Source organism: Clinocottus analis, unplaced genomic scaffold, assembly GCF_023055335.1.
Source record: "Clinocottus analis isolate CAN_PGR_092001 unplaced genomic scaffold, fCliAna1.0.p SCAF_7, whole genome shotgun sequence".
Taxonomy (NCBI): domain Eukaryota; kingdom Metazoa; phylum Chordata; class Actinopteri; order Perciformes; family Cottidae; genus Clinocottus; species Clinocottus analis.
The window spans coordinates 10,230,056-10,252,727 of record NW_027176229.1 but is presented as its reverse complement, the minus strand read 5'-3'; the positions used below and the strand labels follow the sequence as shown (position 1 = coordinate 10,252,727).

The following is a 22,672-nucleotide window of genomic DNA, read 5'->3' as shown; positions in this document are numbered from 1 at the left end:
GATTGGGGCATGTTATTTTGAGGAACGTACCGTTCTCATATGGGCCATACTGATCCTGCAAGTAGCCATTAGACTCATGCTTTTGTCCTCACTTTTTATACTTTCCCACTGTCATATTCAGGATGCCTTCATCAAAGAGAGGGAGTTGGGGCTCCTCGGCTAATGCTCGATGGGGTCTATAAGTCAGACAAATTCTGCCGCTCTGCAGAGCTCAAAAGGAATTTGTGATGCTGCTTGAAAATAATCAAATGCAATGTATCTCTGCAATATTTTTAAGCGCTAGCAATGTTGTTGATGCAACTTTTCTGCATGACAAAGTTGAGTTTTATAGATAGGAACTAGTTCATTTTTCATTTCTTACTTTTATAAAAAATATGAATTTCATACTACTGCATCGTAAAAATTGATTGCTTTACATATCTTTTTACAAGCATTTTTTAAAATACCTCAGTGGTAGGAAAACATAAAAACAAGGTAAAATGGTACTGAAACGCACATACTGATGTTCATGAACATCTCTTATTTAATTTTTGTGCTGAATGCACTTTCTTTGAGTAAATGAATGAAACCAGAATTCCTCATTAGTTTTTCTAATAGTTCGTTGTTTATTATGATTATCTGAAGATCACCAGCTGCTCTTGTACACACAAATGTATTTTATATTATCATTGTCTCTGTTCTCTTTCTTATGGCCATGCATTTGCCTCCTGTGTGAAAGACTTGCCAGTCCTGTTGTCAAGCTGCAGTTGCGCTACACCTTTGTGATGGAGAGACTAAACTGATAACTTGTGCTGTGTCAGCAATAACTGTCTGGAAATGCTTACTGCACACTATTGCTTTGTTTTTATCTGGAACCACAATGACAAAAACTGAGTCAAGATAGTTTCATGTTTGGTTTCTATTTTTCAATTTAGTTTAGTTAGGTAGTCTGTCATAAATACTTTTTCAAATGCCTTTAACAGGGATCTTCTCAAATTCAGAGATGCACTGATTGGAATTCTTTTGAGATTCATAGTTTGACCTGCTGATCCCATTTCATCCAATTTTGATTATAGTTATAAGAACTATAATTTACACCAAAGCTTCAGACTCATTTTTTTAGTCATAAAAAAACGTTCCCAAAAGTTTGAACCGTCAAAAATTCTTAATCTCATTGTGATGTGGTTATTTGCACAAAACACACTCCAAGTGATTTGGAAATAATGTATTGTAATTTTTAATTAAATACCTCCTAATGAAACTTGGCAATTATAAGTTTAATTTATATGGTATACACCATTGTTATATTGTTTGTATAAGTTGAAAGGGTCATAATTCACTGTCTAATACCTCTCTATTTTATATTGTTTAATCAGCTTCTTTTTTTTTTTAACCCTGTGCTAGCGTCATACCAATATTAATCAGACACTGATTAATATTGGTATAAAACTAACTTGCGTGTAAGTTTGACTGGCATCTCTATTCAAAATTGGTAGGCACGATTGAACAGAAAGACTATATGCTTCAAGCTAGAAGTAAAACATTTTAATCTGCACAAGGTACCAGTGGCACCAGTGACATTCTGTGACCTTTCAGCTTGAAGAGACAACACAACATTTTAAAGCATTTTCCTTGTTAATCAAATAATTGATTAATAAATGTAGACTTCAGACAAATATACCACATTTTAGTAACTTTTTTTTAAATTTTTTACTTGCATCCTTTATTGTGTTCATTTGGAAGTCCAAAAGACCATGATTCAAAACCCTTATATAATATCACTTGAATTGTATTTTGTTGTGTGTATTTTATGTGTTATTGGAAAATAATCAAACGTGGAATCCATTTATTATTTATAAGCCTGTCTATTTTTATTTCCATTGCTGTGAAATACAGTTCTTATTAAAAACTAGTCACTCGTATTTAAACACACTAAAAAAGAGGCAGGCAGAGGATTAGGAGAGATTAGAAATGGCTCTGTGGTAAGTGATTCACTTGACTCTGTTACGCAACACAGACGACAGCACGCTACAGGACATGAGTCTTATTTATGTGTACGCTACAGCTGTGGATAGCATTATATTTATCTCCGATTAGCATAACTTGTTCTTCTAGGAATGTGTTACAGCATAGTTTGTTTTTCACATTCTGTAAAGCACGCAAGTAAGGATAGCCAAGGGCACACACTTCAGGGTTGATGATCTTTCAGTAGAAATATTAGTGTCATGTGACTGGGGCAGGTATTAGTCCGATACTGTACTCATTTATTCATACTCGTAAAACTACTGATGCAGCCACACCCAATACTACTAAAGTATCTTGTCAGTTGAGGCCAGTTACCAAGCTGCAACAATAACCAAACACAAACCAGTTCAAAGCATACTTTCTTGGTTAACCGTTCACCTGTCATGGAAAGTTGGCTCCATTATTGTCATCTGCGTGCCTTCCCGGCATACTCTGTATTTCATCCAGTGTAGTGAGAGCCCAGTGACAAGTTGGCAAGTGTGGTTGTGGGACTGTGGCTACTTGCAGGATCATTATGGCCCAAATCCCACAGCTCCTCAAGAACATTCAGGAGACCCAAGCTAAGTTCCCATGTCTTGCTTGACAGCCAGCTGTTTTTATAGTGAAAGGGGTTAGCAAGGAAGTTGGCCACAAAAATTCAGACGCACTTAACGTTAACATTGATACTGCTAACTATGATATGTTTATCAGGAAAATAAAATAAAAATGTAAGTAACAGCATTGCACTGTATTTTTTATTTGTTGGTCAGAAATTGAGGAACGTCTGAAAATAATTTCAAAGTCATTGTTAGATCTGTAATGGTATTATTAGGTATTGGTATTCTGTATCGACAAATACTACAATGTAAGTACTTGTAATTGGTCTGAAAGAAAAGTAGTATTGGTGCAATCCCAGTATTACGGCCAAAGTAGACCGTAATTACAGGTTATAGTGTGCTTATGGTGGGGAATAATTGTGACATGTCTAGACTCCTGTCTTGACATGTCACTGGATCCATGACAGTGCAGTTTCGAACAAATAAGTCCCCTGAGTGCATCAAAACATCAAGCTGCTGGTGTGACGTCTAGTCTGTGTTTGCACAGTCTGTCCATAATTCAAAACCTTCTGTATCAAATCTAGTTTGGATGTGTTGTTTGTCTAAATAGCACCAGCATTTATAGCCATTAGTGTTTGGCATTGCACACACATGGACACTCTCAAACTGTACACACATACTCTTGAACCCTCTCATGCATAAATAGAAGCTCTGAGTCTGCTGTCATGAGGGGCAAATAGAGGCACTCGGGTTGCATGCTGCCATACAGAAGAACATTTCAAAGCTCTTGAATAATTAAGTAGCAGTGAGGAGGAAGTAGGTCAGCCCAGCAGACAAGTGCACTCCTCAGTTTTATTTCCTGCTTCTCAGCATGGCGAGCTGAATGTCAGGTGGGCTTTAAGAACAGAGCCAACAGAGAATAAAGAGGGATTTGTCAGAGAGCTGTCACAGTGTGTGCTGGTGTAGTGCCATTCAATAGGGTGTGTAGATGGCACTTTTGGGCATTCAAAATTAACAAATAGTCAGCCTCTTTGACAATGTTTGACATGCATGTAACTGCTTAGTAGGTTAGTCAATTAAGCATAATCTGATGTGTACAAGCGCTTTTTGACACTGTCTAAATGGATATTTCTGGAACACCTTTTTGCATGTGGGAGAATCCCAGAGGAATCATTATTTTGTAGAAATGTTTTTGAAGTTGGGAATCAAGAACAAGTACTGTGTGATGTGCAGGCAGTGAAGCCTCTGTTCTATGTTGGCCAACAGTGTGGGGGAGGGGAGAGCCTTATGTAATTTTACAGTGTCGCTGAGGCAGCCGGCAGCAGGAGAACAGGCAGGAAATCCAATAGCTGCTTTGCTGTCCAGCCTGGATACAGCTGGATGATCACATCTGGAGGTACAGGCCAGCCAATCACTGGCCCTGTTCATCTCTGCTCGGTTCCCTCCCATTGCTGTCAGACACTCACTTTTACAGTGCTGAGAAAATGCTAATGATAGATATCATCTGTTACAAAATAGAAATATCCCATGTGATTTGGCCTGACCAACATTTATTTTTGGATATGACACAAGTATCAGTTGATCCTTTTTTGTCTTTAAGGGTATAATGATAGACAATAGTCATGGGTAAAACTACCCTTTAGAATTGTCATTTCCAATACGATTTTTTTTTTATTGAATTCACCTGACTGACGATTAGAACAATTGCCTTTACTTCCTCCACCAAGTTGCACTACAGTCCAGCGCAACTGCAGAGCAGCCTCCCCCCCACCCCAAAAACTCTTATAGTTGCTTGTATTTCAAGTTTCAGGATTTCCTCTAACATTCAAGTCTTAAGATTTTTTGTCCAACTGTGATAATCATCTGAACCTGATCTACACTTGCAAAAAATAGACTCCCCATATTGTTACAGTAAACTCACCCATGTTTTTAATTAAAATTGAAAGATGTCCAATTCCTTCAGGTTCAGTTTTCATTAACTCTGCGATATTGCTGCCTGAATGGCTCGCGTGCGTTGGCCATGTCTGCAATACACGGGAACCTAGTTCCCGCTTCTCCAAAATTTCGTGAGACGTAATCGCAACATACAACACTGTAGTCCCTCGTTTAACGCGGGGGATACGTTCCAAAAATAACCCGCGATTGACGAAATCCGCAAAGTAATGAGCTTTTTTTTATTTTTATTTTTTACAATTATTATACATGTTTTAAGGCCGTAAAACCCCCAACCACACACTTTAATACACTTTTCTCAGACAGGCATTAACATTTTCTCACATTTCTCTCTTTAAACACTCTCAAAGTTCAAACTTTCGCAGATTTAAAAAAATAAGCCCAAACGTTTTTAACAAATTTCATTTTAATGGTCAATCTACACGGTCTTCTGACCGCGCGTCTTTGTCCTGGCGCCGCTCCGCTGTCTTTTCAACCGATCGTATTCTGTACTGTAGAGGAGACACTGCACAAAGGAGATTGATTGACAAGGGTGTACAATGCAGTCCCTTAGCCAATCAGGGTGCAGAACACAATGGGCGTTCATACTGTAGCTGTAAAAAATAAAAATACCCTCCCCCCTCCCCCTCCAACCCCCCCCAAAATCTGCGAAACAGAGAGTACGCAAAAAGTGAACCGTGTTATAGCGAGGGACGACTGTATAGTCGTCTAACATCGCACGTCAGGACTACTTTACCTGCAGGGGGAACAATGTTTTGACACGTTTCTTCACCTCTTTGTAAATCTGGGCCTCTACACTGCTACTTCCATCATGTGTCGGCGAATCGGAATCCCAGAGCACGATTTGAGAGGATGTGGCTGCTTGCTTGTGAGATCCAATGTTGTGATATTAGTCGGATCATGTGACTGGCCGCAGCTTAGAGGGCAATAGGCAGCGACATCTAGAGCTAAGGGAGTGGAGAAGGAGGTTGTTTGACACACATTTGAGGCAATTTAAAGGACTCTCATGATCCATTAAAACAGGATTTAAAAGAAAAGAAAGTAGTCATGGACATATTTATATACCATCATTGAAAAACATTGCAACAATAAGCTATTTTTTGGACAGCCCTTATTAATTCTCTGCATTTATTATTGAAAAGGTACATGTGTCTTTTGATTCAGTAGTAGCATGTCTGACAACACTAAAGCTCTTCCAAATGAAGAATGTGTCCACTGCAATTTAACACTGTTTACATCTTGAGACTCCTCTTTTTATTTTGGTTTCATAATCATTTGTATTGTTTTTCGTTACTCGCTTGGTGTATCAGGTGTTTCTTTGCTCATCATACTGTCGTTGACATGATGGGAAGTGGGCTGTTTCAGTGAGATTCAAAATGAAAGGTGTGACATGGTGTGGTTTAGGAAGACCATTGTATCGCTTTCTGTCACACAAATTATAGCTGTGTCAAAGTTGACTGTGGGTGTTCACACTCAATGTCTTCAGTTGCTGGCTGTGTGTTGTGACCACTGATATCCTGTCTGAAAGTTGAGCAGCCGTAAGGCAAGATTAGCTTGGGGTGTTGTTTCTCTGTTTGGTACTAATAGCATTGCTTTAGCCACCTGCCTGAACGAAACTGCACTATGAATCAAGCTGGCACACACGGGCCATAATTACATCACCTGCAGCTTTCATAGCTGTTCTCTGTCACTTAATGTTTGATTTTACTTCCCTGTTTAAAGCCGTCTTTAGCTGGCCTGTTTTCCACTAATATTTGGACGACCTTTATTCATTTGGATTCCTGAGATTTATCTTTTGAGAATTTGTGTTCCTTTCAGTATTCCACTATTTTTGAGTGTTGAAGCGAAGTAAGATGAGGTTTGTAAATGTGTTTTAATAAATGTAAGCCTTTCTTTATCTTGTCTGTTTGAGGTTAAACATGTACCCACAGTAAAATATCTTGGCCTCTGCACTACATTGATCATGTGCTGTCTTCCCCTTTTTTTAATGTCAGACAGTGTCTTGGATGTTGCAGAGGGCAGTAAGAACAGCACAGATTAATGTCCTTCACTCTGTTATCCAACCATTTATTTCCAGTGTTGGGAATCAGACTCATTTATTGTCTGTTCTACTGTTACTTCCTCCTTGGTTTTCAATTAGCCTAGTTTTTCAGTCGCCATGCTATTTGACAACACATGGGACAAGAGGATTACAATTTAAGGTAGAAATGTCAGCTTTTATTGCACAGAAAACATCAGTAATAGGGTTTTAATGGTACCCAGGGGTAAACACAGGGTTACTTTTTAGAAAACTACAGAGATCCTTTTGATAACAACACAGAAAATTGGTGAGGTTAGACTTCATGAATGTAGATGGAAAATACTTTTCCCATCAACATTCATTCCAATTTTTTTCCACAATATGTTTGGGTGCCAATCGCTAGTTTCACTTATACACGTGAACTGGATAGGGGGATCGGAAACGATTATTCTTATATGCATCGTGATTTTCTCTTCCAATTTCAAGCTCAATTCTCATTGTTATGACTGCCTGTAACATTTCTGTGACACCATAATGTCTGTTCCTTACCGCTGCCCCTGAACACAACAGACGTAAAACATGTGCGTCTTGTTTACATTGTAAGCTAAATACTACATACATGTCGAAGACTTTCCCTTCCTCTTTTGCCAAACTCGGAAACAGTGAAGTAAATCACGAAGTAGATTGAAACTTTTTTTTGTTATGTCAAATTACCCAGAACATACTGAATCCTGTGCTTTTACTACAAGAATGCTGCTGCAGGCCACACACACACACACACTCACTCACTCACTCACTCACTCACTCACTCACTCACACTCTTTTTTCTTTTCCTGTTGGTTCAGTTTGCAATGCTTGGAAATTTAACCCTCCATTTGATTCAATTCTTCTGTGTTACTAATATTGAATTAATATATTTTAAAATTTGAATATAATGAACAATTACAAATAACGAGTGTTGCACAAAAAAACTGTAAATTGAACTTTTTTTTTTTGTTAAATACATATTTTGATGATTATCGACCTAAATCAGTATTGAGGTTGAGAGGGTGTGAGTTAAAGTGCAAGCGAGCGAGAGCCTCCTTGTCGAGGACCTTTTTAGTAATGAGGCTACAGGGAGATAAATCCTTATGAGACCTGACAGGGTGCCACATTCCTAGGCTGAGAGTCCTAGCAGCCCCCCTCCCTTAAACCCAGCTCTCTAGGGCACTGCTTTATAGACTTCTGAGGTTGTTCCCAGACCGAGCCTTATGTCTATTACAGTTCACTCATCTGCATTTTCACAACATTTCTATGCATTTGACTGAAGCCGTCATCTCCTCTAGCTGTCATAATTGCAGAAGCCCCTGCTGACAGCTAAATACTTGTTTTTTTCTGCTTGAGAATATGGAATAATTTTTTTGGGGCATATGATTAACAAGAAATTATTGCTGTCATGGTGAAGGGCTGATTACACCCTTGGTTCTATCAGGGTCCAAGCCATGCTTTCAAGGCTCAAATAATGTTACAAGCTGTTTACTTTCTTGTATTACTACTTTTAGTGCTTGACTGTCAAGCTGCTAAATCAGACTACATAACGATTTGATTAACTGTTTTTGTCAGCAGAATTAAACTGTTTGAACTCAGCCTCCTGCTCTCCTTGGCAGGCTGGAAGCGTCTGTGTGCTCCGTGCTAGTATTTCTACAGCCATTCCTAAAATGGAGAGGGAGGGTGGGGGATAAGAGGATGAAATATTGGCTTGCACCGCTGAAGGCTGAGGCCCACTATACTCTGTGCAGAAGACGAAAGCAAAAGAGGGGAGAAGAAAAGCACACTAGAGTAAGGTGACTGAGTTCATTCGCAGTGTTGGCAGTGAGCCAATGACTTGCCTGTGGGTGTCTGTAACGGTGCCATTGCATGTGTTTAGCCTCTCGTCTGGAAAGGCCCCATTCTCCTCAGAGTTTATGTCAAAGCTCTCTCATTGTGTTGGCCCTCTCAACTTGATTCATATTTTTTGTCCTTTGCAGATCTTGTGACAGCCTTTTTAGACTTGTTTTCGTCCCTCACAGGCTTCCAAGAAGGATGGCTTATCTCTCCCTCCATTTGTCTTGCTGGTTGTTTTTTTGTTGCTTTTTGCTCAGCATTTATGCATGCAATGTCGATTCACACATTTTTTTCATCTAGTATTTTACTAGCAGTGAGGTCATCGCAAACACTTCAGCTCCTCCCTTTTGTGTGTTCTGTTTATTCAGGTCTGTCTCAACAAAAGACGAGTGTGCAGCATTTCCTTGAACATTTTTGAGCAACAGTTTAGACTACCTGACACAAATTCAAAGTCTTTTGCTGGTGTGAAAGTTTCAGGAGTGTTTTCCTATCTCATGGCCTCTCTGAGCCTATGTTTACTGAGCTCCTCTGTTCGTTAAAGCCAGAGCCATGTTCAGCCTCTCGTAATAGAGCCCTTTGCGTAATCAAGTGACTCTTTGTGTTTGCGACAGTGTGGCAGGAAGTAAGGGTAGATAGTGCCCCTATTTGTACTGCAATAAGGAGTCAGAGAGAGACTGGCACACTGGCACACTACTATAGGCCATGTAATGTTGACGATGTAGGCACCTTGCAGGGATAATGTTCATAGTACTATAAGACATTGTTTCCGACTAGTTGCAGAGGTCATTACTGTCCAGGTTGTGACTGTAGTGACCACTATAATGAACTATGGCCACTAACGTATGTAGCTGATCTGGGATTACAAGTGAGCTAGTTTTATACAGTTTAAAGATGGTTAGATTGATCCATTTTCAATGGTGCTCATATAAAATAACATATTATTGTTCTACAACCTCAGCATGAACAAATATACAGTAGTCGTCTCAGCGGGATAGGCAATCAGTGTAAATAAGGCCTTTATAGCAGCTCAAAAAGGTCTTTTCTTTGGATTGTGTGTTGTCATAAAACATAATAAAGCACCTAGATTAAACAAATTACTTTGATCTTTTGATTTTGTGACTACATCAATATATAACACAAGCTTTCAGTGGGTATCCTAGTAACGATTAATTTATTATGCAAATAATAATAATGTTAAAGCACATTTCCAATTTTCTCTAAATTATTAACAATTAATATTTCATCTACATTGATTCTCAACAGATGTGAAAAATATCATTTAGTATTGAATTTCATTCACTGTCATCTACAAAATTCAATGCATGAACTTCTTTTGGTGTGCGTGTGCGTGCGTGTATGTGTCAAAGATATGGCAGGAGTCCTAATATCGTTTTGGCAGTCACATGTCATGAGTGACTATTCCACCTTCTACTAATGTGCTTTAACCAGCTGACCAGAGATGTTTTCGGAATGCCCACCTTTTGCTCCTCAGCAGCGCTTCAAATTTTAACAGTACATTTGTTGCTGTGTTTTGCCATTCATGCTGTAATCTGCATGGCCACTGTAATACGATTATGGCCCTTACTTCTTGCCTCTATTTTCACTTTTACCTGTCTTCCTTTTCACTACCTGTGTGCAGAATAAACCTGTCTTCCCTTAGCACTCCTGTTTTTATTTAAATATTAGTCAATATATGACCCACTCCTCATTAGTAATGTCTCTCTCTCTCTCTCTCTCTCTCTCTCTCTCTCTCTCTCTCTCTCTCTCTCTCTCTCTCTCTCTCTCTCTCTCTCTCTCTCTCTCTCTCTCTCTCTCTCTTTGTATAGATGTGTATGTATGTCTGTATAGATGTGTGTGTATGTATATATCACGTTATTTTGACAGTTTATCTTTCGGCATTTTCTCTGTAAAAAGGTTGATGGCTAGCTAGCTACTGTAGCTATACAAACAATGGACTATCGTTACCTGCTGCCAGGACGGAGTCATCAATAGTGTAAAAACGTATTTCAATCGGCTCAGGCACTAAAAGGAAGCATCAAGTTCTGCGTTTCGGTCTGCTAGGCACCGGTCGTATATTGGCACCGGTTTTCGGTACCCAACCTTACTCCTTGTAGATGAGGTCGATCCAGTTTGCATAACATGCTCTTGAGGTAGTGCTGTTATGCAGGGGTCTCCAACTTATTTAATAAACAGCTAATAATTGGCAAATAATAGTTTTGTGTCAGAAGAATGTCGGTACATTTGATTGGACAGACATTTAAGCAGGTTTTTAAAGTGACTTTGTTGTCAAATGTATTTACATATTCTTTTAACATTTAGCATGCCAATCAGAAGCTCGTAGCAAGCTACTTGTCGGAGACCTCTGCTCTAGTGCCTGACTCGAGGTTTACATCTATCTGTCATTGAGTTATTTATGTTGCCAGTAAAGCCTCATTAAATTCAGAGTATTTTTGGTTTATGGGCCGGCGTGACTTGGCTGGTTTCTGTCTGAGTCCTCAGTTTGAGGACAGTGGACCATTTAGTAAGCGGTGAAGGAGGGGTTCAATGTAGCAGGTGCAGGGACTCTCACCCCTTTACCAGGAGCAATGGAGAAGTGAGCAGCTGTGGTGATGACATTCTGATATCCGGTGCAGACAGAGACACACCCTTTCATCTCTAGCTACTCTGGAGGTGCTAGCCAAAATAAAGAACCCGTCCTGCATATTGCATATTTTTGTATGCATTGTTCTTAGCCGGTATGAAAGTGACGTTTATGAAAGAGACATTTGCACAAGCGTTGCTCAGCTACAAATACTGTCTCATGTCCCATGTTTTTTCTTTTCTTTCCTCTGCAGGTTTGCTGGCTAAGCGAAACGGACAATAATGTACAGTATCTGCTCTGCAGCCACACCCACTTCCTGCCTGTAGAGGAAGCGGCTGTGCCAGCATGTCCTCTCACCCCCAGTCTGTGCAGCCGGGCCGGAGGACTGTGGACACACGGCACCTGCCAAACCCGGCGAGTCTACCACTGCAGCTGCAACGGGCACACACGGTAAGGGGCCAGGCGCACAATGTGTTTAATGACACCACCTGTAGTGCCTCAAAAAAAGTAAAACTCTTTTTACTCTGGTTGTAGCTCTTGCTTTGTCTGCTTGAATATTGGGTAAACAGCGCATTATTCTGAGCCACTGGAAAGGGCCTGACCCCGGAGGCCTTCCCTGTTTCTTTTCTTAACAGAAACATTCCCAGGTTGCTATGTTGTGCATACAGAGCTGGTCCCTCGTTATGTTTGAGTTGACAGTCAAGGCCTTCCCCATTATTTCCACCAAATTATCTTAATTATCTAGATTATGTTCTGATACATATGTCCGTGCTTTAGAGTAGAGATCTCTCACTGATTTAAAAGTTCATTTTGTGACCTCCAACATTTCCTGGGCCTTTTTTGTTCTTTTATGACGGGAGAAGCCAAGGCGTATCCCTCCAGGATTTCCACAGCTGCACCTAGTTAAAAACCTACTCCTTCCTCTTGTCATCAGGATGAGATGCAAGTTGACTGGCTGTGTCCCACCTCGGGTTGCAAAATTCCAGGAATATTAAAAGTTGGCAACTTTCCACGAGAATTAACGGGAATAAATTGGAAATTTGAGGCTAATTTAACTGCATTTACCTTGTCATAAGCAGTTGTGCATGCAAACATTTATAATACAACTTTTAAAAATGAGATTTTTGACTTTTTTGACATTCCGAAAGCCGCGAATAATCAAGGTGATGGTTTACTTTTGTGTGGAAATACATACTTCCTACTCTCACTGCTGTAAAAAGTTAGTCTACTGTATACAAATAAACTTGGTATTAAAATGAACATAGCTTTAGTTTACCAAGTAATCAATATGCTAATGACAAACAGTGTTGGGAAAGTTAACTTTCCACATGAACTAGTTCAGTTCATAATTGAAAATGTTGAACTAAGTTCACAGCTCCAAAAAATGAACTAGTTTTGTAGCTGCATGGGTTACCCCATCCGTGTAACAAACACATAGGAGAGGGAGAGATAAGAGCAGGAGAAAAAATAACTGGCTATTTCAAAAGACACAAGTCAGGGAATGGGAAGAAATGTTTTAGTGTTTTCATTAACTTGGGTTCTATGCATTGTGCTGACAAGTTGTTGTTGTTGTTGTTTGTGTTCCAGGAAGTGGGACTGGTTGACTACCACTCTCATCATGCCAGGGACTACAGCTCCCACTTGGCCCAGCCTCATCGCCGTCGGCCCTCCTTACTTTCGGAGTTCCAGCCTGGAAATGAGAGGTAGGTGCACCGTGCTCGTATATAAAGTTTAGATGGCACTTTAGGATTACTTGTGCTTTTATTCACATTTTGATTTTTAAATTACATACTGTACAGGGTGCTGTTTGTTATATACATTTATCTGTGCAGGAGTGCTTGCAGTACTGACGAAGCATCATGGCACGTAAACATAAAATTATGCCAGCCTAATATCCGTAAAGTATTGCAGCATGATATTATCTTCAATCTTATTTAACATCCTCCTCTGCTGGGGATTATAGATGATATCACCTTTTTAGTTTCCTTTTTTTCCCTCCGGATCCCAAATGGATATTGTGTTGTTGACTGTCCATGTCATGACTATATACCATTCACATGAAACTGTGTGTAGTAGGGTTGTCACAATACCAAAATTATGACTTTGATACGATACCTGCCATTAATATCACGATACCGATACTTACGATACCAGAATTTGATATAATATCATAAATACGGTACTGATATATTTATCTCTAATAATAATAATAATAATAATAATAAATAAAACATCTGTATAGTTCCCTTTTTACCAGCTTGTTTCTGCCCAGATTTTTAAACACTTGACAAATTACATTCATTATATATAATATTAGCATACAGCAAGATATTAATGAAAACTACATGGTACCATCATAGCATTGATTATACTTGGCTATGTAGGCCTATTGTCCCTATCTGACCAGATGACTACATAGTTATTTCCATAAGTTTGAGCAATTGCAGAGTTACATAATTTTACAGATAATAATTTTTCCTTAACTTAAACTATTTAGCTCAAGGTCCACCCTCCGCTCCACCAGCATGTCACCATTTTGCATGTCTCCCCCAATCACTGGCTGTGAGCGCACGCTGCTGCTGCGCCACGTGAGCTGGAGCCTTATGCCCCGCCCCCTTGAGCTCTGTCTCCATGCACTCTGTGCATGCAGGCAGCATAAGACAGAGCAAAGCAGTTTTAACACGGGCGCTATTTTGAGAAAGTATCGATACTTAAAATATGCAAAATCGTATCATTTTTAACGTACGGGTACCGCAGTACTTTTTTACTATCGGTATACCATGCTACATTAGTATGTATAGTACTTTCCCTCTGTAGATTCAGGTCTTGTACCTGCCAGAGTTGTTTATTATTTATATAGCTATTCTTTTTTGAGGATGAGAACTTGTGAATAATTGATGTGCAATGCATTTTGCATGTAGCACAGAGGATAAATCACTATTTTTAGATACACAAATTCATTTGTGTATCTAAAAACATGCAAAAATTAGAGTTGTATTTTCATGAGGTGGATTTTCCTAGAAATATTTGTAACGTACTTTATGTCGGTTGTGAAGTGAGCACTATCAAATAATTTGTGTACTCCTAGTCTCTGGACCAAAAAGGAGTTATAGCAGCAGACGGCAGATGGTAGAATGACTCTATCGCAGTGTGTGTGGTCATTGTGTGTTGTGTCTGCGTCTTTAAGTATCAATCAGATGGGATTATGGTCTTCAATGTAAAGGCCGGAACTGTGTGTTGATCCTGTTTAACAGTTAGCATAGCCTAGCCCAGAATGTGGCCACACTGGGTCATGGGTTGATACAGAAATAAACGCCACACTGTTCAACCGCTACCCATCAGCTTCTGATTTGCTGACACCCTTCATTTGATCACCTGAGCTGTCACATTCAGTGTACATGTCTTTTTCTGCAAGGCACATGCCTTGTGAGACTTTTATAGTGGAGAAGTGGGGATGCTGTTCAGTAGATTAAAAAATACCTATCCTATCAAAAGGGGAGACTAGCAGTTAGTCCCATTTCTTTGTGGAGACTGTGAAACACAATGCTGGTCTTGCTGGCGAGCGTATGTGGGTGGGGAGTCCTTTCAGTTGAATACATAAGGCCTTCAGCATTCCTTTAGAGGGCTTGAAATCAGCACTCATTCTGCATTTTCATTCAGAGTCTGAATAGTGTAATTCTGGCCTTGGTAATCCTTCAATCTATGCACACCATGCCTCCATTTGTAGCAAGCTGAGTTGCTCACATTCTGGCAGATAATGTAAGCACTAACATGGCCTTAGCTGAAATGACAGCATTATCTTTTTCTCAGTATGATTGATTAATGTGTCCTTCATCTCCTCTTTAATGGTCTTGGACTGAAGACGAGGTGGACATGGGCTAGTTTAGTTAATGCTCCAAATGTACCCTAATTACAGGTCAGGAAACAACGGTATATTCATAACTGAGCCACTGTGCTAGTTGTTTGTTTTATCCTCCTCTTTACGCCAGACAATATCTCAGTCACTCCGCCTCTTCCCATCTGTCTGAGATCATCCAAGACAGAGAAACCACTTAACAGGGTTTCTTTTCTGCCCAGAACAGTCAGTAGGCTGAAAACAACAAATCTGGTGCAATAATGCAAAATGAGTTTGAAGCTGTGATTATTCTTGACCATCTATCTGCGGCTATGATTTATGTAGTACATGTTTATTAAAGTAATATTCTAAGGCTTCTGTTCAGACCTTAGTAGGTGTGCATAGTTTTATCAGTGTCTTTTTAAAATAGTTGTACAAATGGTGCAACAAGTTTTGGGCGTTAGTTTTTCGACTCCACCCATTTCCCTCCTTATGTGCACTTACCCAGTTTCATTCATCCCAGCTGTGGTGCAGTTAGCCAGGCTTCCCTTTCTGTTAGCCATCCCTGCAATGTGTACAGCTGTGGAGCCGCTCCTCTGGGGAACAACAAATAGATTGGCAGCCGTACAAATGCCATAGTGCTTTCACAATAATGGGCTGCTGCTATCAGCATACATGATCTCTGTTCCTGTTGTAATGGGGTCCAAACCAGTAAGAAAGTAATGGAGCTGTTGTGGGGTGTTGTGTTGCTCCTGTCCCTCTTCTCGCCACACACTCCGCCCCCTAGCTCTACACACATCTCTTTCTCTCATCCTCCAGACAAATCCTCCCCAGGGATCAGATTATTCAGCACGCTCACAAGAGAGAGAGGGGGTAAAGAAAGAGGGGGAGGAGGGTGAAGAGGTGGAGAGAGAGGAGGGAAGGGTAGAGCTTGATGATGTGATTATGTAAGTGCCAGCCCTCTATGGAGATGAGGAAGTGTGCAACTGAATGAGTGAGAAATGTGTTCGAGTGGAGTTGCACACCATCTGGGTATTATGAATTTTGGCACCCTATTTTTCGAGGTACTATTTCAGCAATTGCTCAAATAAACATCCACAATCCTTTTCTTTACTCGCAACCACCCTATGACACCTTTTTAACATGCATATTTATCCATATATATAACATGACATATCTCTCTTTAAAGCCGAGGATGGTCTCTATCGTTACAGCACCCCACTAGGCAGAGACGAGCTCCATGCTCTTTGGCACATAAAGAAACCACACACTAGGCCATTGTGGGCCTGGACCAGCAATTATGGTTGTGTTTTCCCTCTTCTCTTCAGCAGCCACATCCATTTTGACACTGGCAGCAAAGTCACTGACATTCTGGCATCTGCCTCCAGGGCAGACTTAAGAAAACCGTTGCCCCAGAAAGAACAGAGCCATTGACAAGTGGGCAAATAAAATTTCCCCAAATCCAAAGAGCTAGTGCAGTTAAATTTCAGAAGCTGTCATTTGACTACATATCAAGGGTCCATTTTACTGGTGTAGCATGTTGCTAACCCCAATGATGAACACATGCAGAACGTGGTTTATACTAGCATCACACATGCATCAGATCATGGCCAGATCACATTACAGTATAGTGCGTCCCCCTTCTTTGGTGGCTGACTGTTAGCATTCCTGGCCAGCCAGATCAGTTTCTAGTTTTAGTGTACGATACAGGGAGTGTCATAGATCCAACTGCAAATCCAAAGAACACTTTTTTGGCTTTGTGTGTGTAGCCATCAACACACAAAGCCTGCAAAACCCCACACGCGCAGCTCTACCATATGCTTCTAAATTGGAAACCAGTGGATGCCATTGTTGCAGTGAGTCACTATTTCCAATTTCTTTGCGTCTTGTTTTTTCCACTACTGATAACCCATTACATGTTCCCATGTTTTTGAAAAATGGTCTTTAGTGATTATTTTATGATGATTATGTTTGAACCAAATCAAGCCAGCTGGCGAGAGTAAAAATGTAGGTCAGCCTGATCTCTGACTGTAACTGTCATCTTGTGCTTTTGTACAGCCAGCACCAGGGATGTCTCCCTGGTGCTGGCTGGCCCTTGTTAGGCACATTTCCTCTGTGGCGAGTCACCACAACCGCCTCTAGGCAATCTTGGTAAGGCCCGACGTGAAGGTGGCTCGGATCCAATGAAAAGAAATCTAACAACTAGGTTATTGGCGGAACCATGATCTTTGTTTTATGCATTTCAGCATCAACATTTTTACCCAAATTCTGCAAAAATTATAAACTGACTACTAGTTTTTTTTAAAAATATTTTTAATTATGTTATGTATTATATTTTGTAATGGTTTTTGTTGGAATATGTTTGCCTTTATTTGACAGTGTTCAGGACATAGACTGGAAATGGAGGAAGAGAGGGGAATAAAATGCAACAATTTAACGACTTGGCTACGAATGCGCTCTAAATTACTTTTATAGGTAGTAACGAGCGTAGTCGACATGTTCTTTGTACCAAATGATGTATACTGTCGAGCTGAGAATTGCATTTGCAGCTCAAATTTTATGCGCACTATGGTTTATATGCTCGTGGTATTTCGAGCCCTGCAACTATCACTTGTGTATGTTTTGGAAGTATATTTTCTAATCCTGAGGTCTGGTATTTCAGGCAAAAGATCATGACAGTCAAACTTAACACGTCATCTTGATCTTTTGTTGGTGATTCTTTGCGACTCATCTGTCCCTCAGAAGTTATCAAATTTAACTCGGTGTTCATAGTATAAGTTGTTACTCCGTGCTAACTTTGGTTCCTTTTCATGCATGTTGATTCATTTATGGATTATAACATACTTATATGTACTATGTGAAGATTAAATTTGTCATGTTAACCTTAATTTTAAAGTGCAGCTGTAACTAATGGGGAATTTTGTCAATTGTAGCAAATGTTGCCTTCAAAAAGTTATCAAAGTTATTCGCGTTCATCTTCTGACTTACACAAATGTCTGTGTGAAATGTCTTGCAATTCAGAGAATCAGCTGCAATGCGAGCACCCTAACAGCCTGATGAAAGTACAGTACTATAGCAAGAAAATACTGTTCTTAAATTGAGTATTTCGACCCTGCAATTTTCTTTCATCAGCTTTTACATTAGAAATGTCACAAGCTCTATATTAATAACTGTTGCTTGTGGCTTACTGTTCATTGAAGTACTTCAGAAGTTTTCCATACCTTTCTCTAATCTGCTGCATCTGTACTTTGCAGAGGGCAGGAACAGCATATCCGCTATGAGCACATGTACCTGCCAGAGCCCGGCGGCCAATCGGAGGTGGAGTATGCTGAGATCAAACGACCTCGTCTAGAGATGAACACAGAGTCTCTGATGAGGCCTTCATCCCACCGGCCACAATTGCCTCTCGGAGCGGCTGAGGATATGGCGAAGGTCAGTTACAACGATGAAATGCAGTTTGTAATGAGACAAGTGGAGTAAATTACAACTTGTCATAGAATATGTACTTGATTTGGCTATGAATAATAAGTCAATCAAGTATAAATTGTATGTTATGATGAGAATAAAGGTACATATGTATGTTTTTGAACAAACACTTGACATTCTAGAGAAATGGCACACTTAAAAACACATAACAAATCTGAAAAATTAGCAGTACTTCCTTTTTAGGTTGCAGAAAAGAATTTCCATTCTAGATTTTGTATTCTTATAAATGAGCCCCAAAGCTTATCAAAAGTGTTGTATTTACCTTTAGTATCAACCCAACTTTGCTTGCTTGGTCTAATAACAGATTTACATGACAGCAATTTTATATTTAGCTTCAGACAAAAAGACAAAATATAGAATTAGTAATGTGAGTTATGTGCCAGTATCTTGGGAATTTACTGTTTTTACCTTCAGGATTTGGACTTTTACGAGAAGATTTTGAGAAATTATGATTCATGAAGTATATAAGGTGAAATGTTATGCCTTGTTAAATCTGTCAGCCTCTTTCAGAGCCACAAAGGATTTTTTATTAGACATACCACACCAGCAGTTGCAGAAAGAGATTCTGCAGTGCTGGAGCTCTGTGAGCAGCAGTGGAAAGACTATAACAGAGCTGTGAAACAGCAATTAATAAATAATAGAGCTGACCTAGATTTCAAAAGACTGAGGGTGAAACTGTGTGAACTGCACATCAAAACTACTTGCTTGCAGTGTAGAACTGCTGATGGGGAGGTGTTCCTGACATTACACAGAGTGCTTCAAACAGCCAAGGAATGGTAAATAGATACACCAATAATGGAGGCTACAGGAAAAAAAACACATGGTCTCTTAAGCTTGCAGGGAAATATTCAGGAATGCCAGTATTCCGCCCAAAGCACAGACGGCTGTAACCCCATTATGTAAGTCATGTCAGATGCAATCACTGCATAGATCAAGTGCACTAAATGATGGTGCATGGATGGAAAGATGTAACTGAAAATATAGAAATGGAAAAAAGAGGAGTAATAGACAAAAGACCATCAAGGCTGATGCCTGTAGCATGACTTTCATGTACAGGGAGTCAGAAGGAGAAAAGCAATTTTATATACACTTAACTGCGTCGTTGTACACAGATTTGATGCAGGAGAAACAGCGGGGAAGGTTGTGAATTTAGCAGACTTTTTTGAGACTTGTCTCAAAAGGACCCAACCAAAAAATGAACTGTGATGAAAGTGGAGAAGGGTAATGGTGTAAATGGAGGGCAGCGCGACTCCTATCGCTTGGTGCTGACTGTCAATAAAGTCAGCTAAATTACTTTTGAACCCTACACAGGTGAATCTTCCTCTTCTGCCGTCCATTGTGACTGAGTGTTCTGCTGAAAATGCTGTCAGCAGCCCAGCAAGACGGACAAGCTGTCCTGTAGAATTTTATTTTATTTATTTTAACTGCATGACCAGGACGCATACTTGTGTTTTCTGTCTGTTTGGAAATCTAATATTTTCACATCACTGTTGGTAAAACATGAGACTAGAGTAGGCAACTCTTGGCTTTTGGGAACTAATACATTTGTTGATTTCATCCAAAGATCCTGTCTATATTCATGCAAAAGCACCACGTATATCTTACCAGAGATGTGCTCATACAATCATAGAAATAAAAAAAAAATACCAATGAAGAAATCTTATCCCCCAAAGGCCAAAATGACCGATCTGAGCTCACTAATCGACTAAGAGGCCTAACCTTTAGAAACAGAACTGATGTTCATAATCACTCAAGGACCTAACCCTAAAAAGGTTGCAGCAACATCAAGTTTGCAAAAGTTGATATTTTAAGTTCACAGCCAAACTGACCACACAACTTCCAACAGTTACTTGCATTTTTAAAGATGTTCAGTTAGCTTTAAATCTCAAATTTCTAGTAACCTTGCATAGACTATTGTGCCCTGATTAGACCAGTTTTACTCCATATTGCATTTTTATTTTGTGTAGTTAAATGTTTTCTTTTATGACATTCGGCTTTGTCTCGGTTTCAGTAGCTTTCCGCACTTGCTGTTGTATACTCTGCATAACAGTGGGCTTAATGCCCAAACAAAAAGGAGCTATTGTGAACATAAATGCACACTCTAGCATGAAAACAGGATGTCACTAGACACAAGACTACAGGACTCGGTCACGTAGACTAGTTCTTACTAAATTTAACACACACACACACACACACACACACACACACACACACACACACACACACACACACACACACACACACACACAGACCTACACACACACACACTACAACACCCAGTGGTAACCTAAAACAAACCTGATGCATGCACAGCCCGAGAAGTCATGCAGTGGAATCTTCTAAATGAGACCGGGGTTGTAGAGGGCTATAGGATGTGTCGGGCCAACGGCTTAGCTGTAGGCCGGGACTTTTTCACACTGTCACAGGTGTAATAACTGTTGATGTGCTGCAGTACGGTTGACAAGAACAGAGGACGGTGTAGGGCACAACACCAGAAGTCAGACTACTTTGGACATTGTGGTTTTATCATACCATGGTTAATAACCCTCTCTAAACATTTGCTAACTTTTAACTACCCTTGAGTTCACAATTAAGGTAATAATGAGAGGAAGTTTCTTATGACTGTTTTTACACCTCCCTGATTTGGTCCCCAGAGAGAAATGTTTGCATGCTGAGCTGTAACAACATCATGTAGGTAGTACTATTATTTGCACTGAAGGACGGCTTTTAGACTCAGTTGAGCCATCCTACGAGCTATTTTTTTATATACATATATATTTATTTATTTGTAATAGTGAAATGTTGTGACTAATTGACTTTGGCAACTCTGGCTTTATGATCTGGGACAGGCCTTCAACATCTTCTGGCACTGACATTTTCAATCACAGCAGGACTACAGGCTATAATACAGCCTGCCTAGTCCAGATTAGCTCACTTACATAACCTTCATTTCAGACAAAAATCAAGCTGGATCAACACGCAATTATTTTATGGAGGGTAGAACTCAAGAATGCTGAGCAACATGCAGAAAGTAGGATCACACATACACTCATAGATGAGGAAACAAATATTTCCCTGCACAACAAGTGGGCCCTCTCTTATCATTTATTTGCCTGTGTTACATAAACCGGTGCATGTAACCGTGACTCCATTTTCACTCTTGCCTTGCATGTGAACGGATTAATGAGAATTGGCTTAAAGCATGATCTGCCAGATTATGGTGAAAAATATGTGGCGTTTTTTTTTTTTAAAGGCAGCACACTCAAAATGACCATGATGAAACCACTCATGTGGCACATTTCAAGTTAAATGCACCAATCTATGTAACCAAGTACATTTAGGCTGCTCAAGTACTGTACTTAAGTCCTAATTAGTAATGTAAATAGCCAAATTATGTATACAAAGTAGTTAAAATTTGCTCCATCATTACCAGCTGCAACATTACTGGTTATAACTCAATGACATTATTTATATCTATCTATCTATCTATCTATCTATCTATCTATCTATCTATCTATCTATCTATAAAAACATTTTTTACACTGAGCTATGTTTGCGTATTGTAAAGCGACTAATTGAAATGCTTCACTTCACAGAAAAGTTGACAAATCTGTATCGACTGAAGAGGAAACCCTAACCTTCATTAAATGAATCCATTAAAAAAACAGTTGACTTATTTACGTCACATTTTACACACAGTATTTGAACAACACAAGCACTTTAAATATGTCAGCGTGGGCTTTGGAATATTGTGATGAATTTTAAGACATTTTATTGTCCGAACAATTAAGTGATTCATCAAGGTAATAATCACTAGATATTCGGTCATAAAAGAATAATCATTAGTTGCAGCCATTATCCCAATTCCCTGGAAATAATCCAATCGGCTTCCATTGAGCAGCTTTTGCGAGGAACGAAGGCACAGTTTCCATTAAAAAGTAGTATTGCTCCATCAACCCTGGAAGGTTTTGTAATTAATTATAGCATTTTGATCAGAGATGGTCCAACTCTAAGAGTTTGTAATAAGCGTATACTCACAGAATGTCTATGCTTACTTAAGAGTACTGTACTTGGAAGATCAATGGTTTGATGAATCTTTTCTCTCATCAGTACAGCTGCTCCGTTGAGGAATATGCACCCCCTGAATTCTACACGCATGTTGTACGCTTTAGATTTCTCCCCTATATCCTCAAATGTATTTCATATTTCGAATCAAGTCTCTCCAGCCAGCTGCCAGAGCTTTTGCACATAATCCTGGCAAGAAAGGCCGTGACCTCATATTCATTAGTGTGGTCTAGTGATATTAAGACGCTATGCTGGCTTTTATTACCCAGCAGACTTAATTACTGCTGTGTGTTACCTTCCTATAGGATACACAGACTGTGTTTGGATGA

The 22,672-nt window shown here is 39.6% G+C and overlaps 1 protein-coding gene across 4 annotated transcripts in view; it reads left to right on the top strand.

The window, feature by feature from the left end:
- ncor2 (nuclear receptor corepressor 2) overlaps nt 1-22,672 on the top strand; it is a 79,919-nt gene that overhangs the window by 5,311 nt on the left and 51,936 nt on the right. For all 4 annotated transcript variants that reach the window (XM_068604382.1, XM_068604383.1, XM_068604384.1 and 1 more), the window contains exons 2-4: nt 11,211-11,407; nt 12,545-12,660; nt 18,047-18,224. In XM_068604382.1, coding sequence (XP_068460483.1) covers nt 11,303-11,407; nt 12,545-12,660; nt 18,047-18,224 — 399 coding nt within the window. In that variant the 5' untranslated portion in view covers nt 11,211-11,302. The remainder of the gene's footprint in view (nt 1-11,210; nt 11,408-12,544; nt 12,661-18,046; nt 18,225-22,672) is intronic.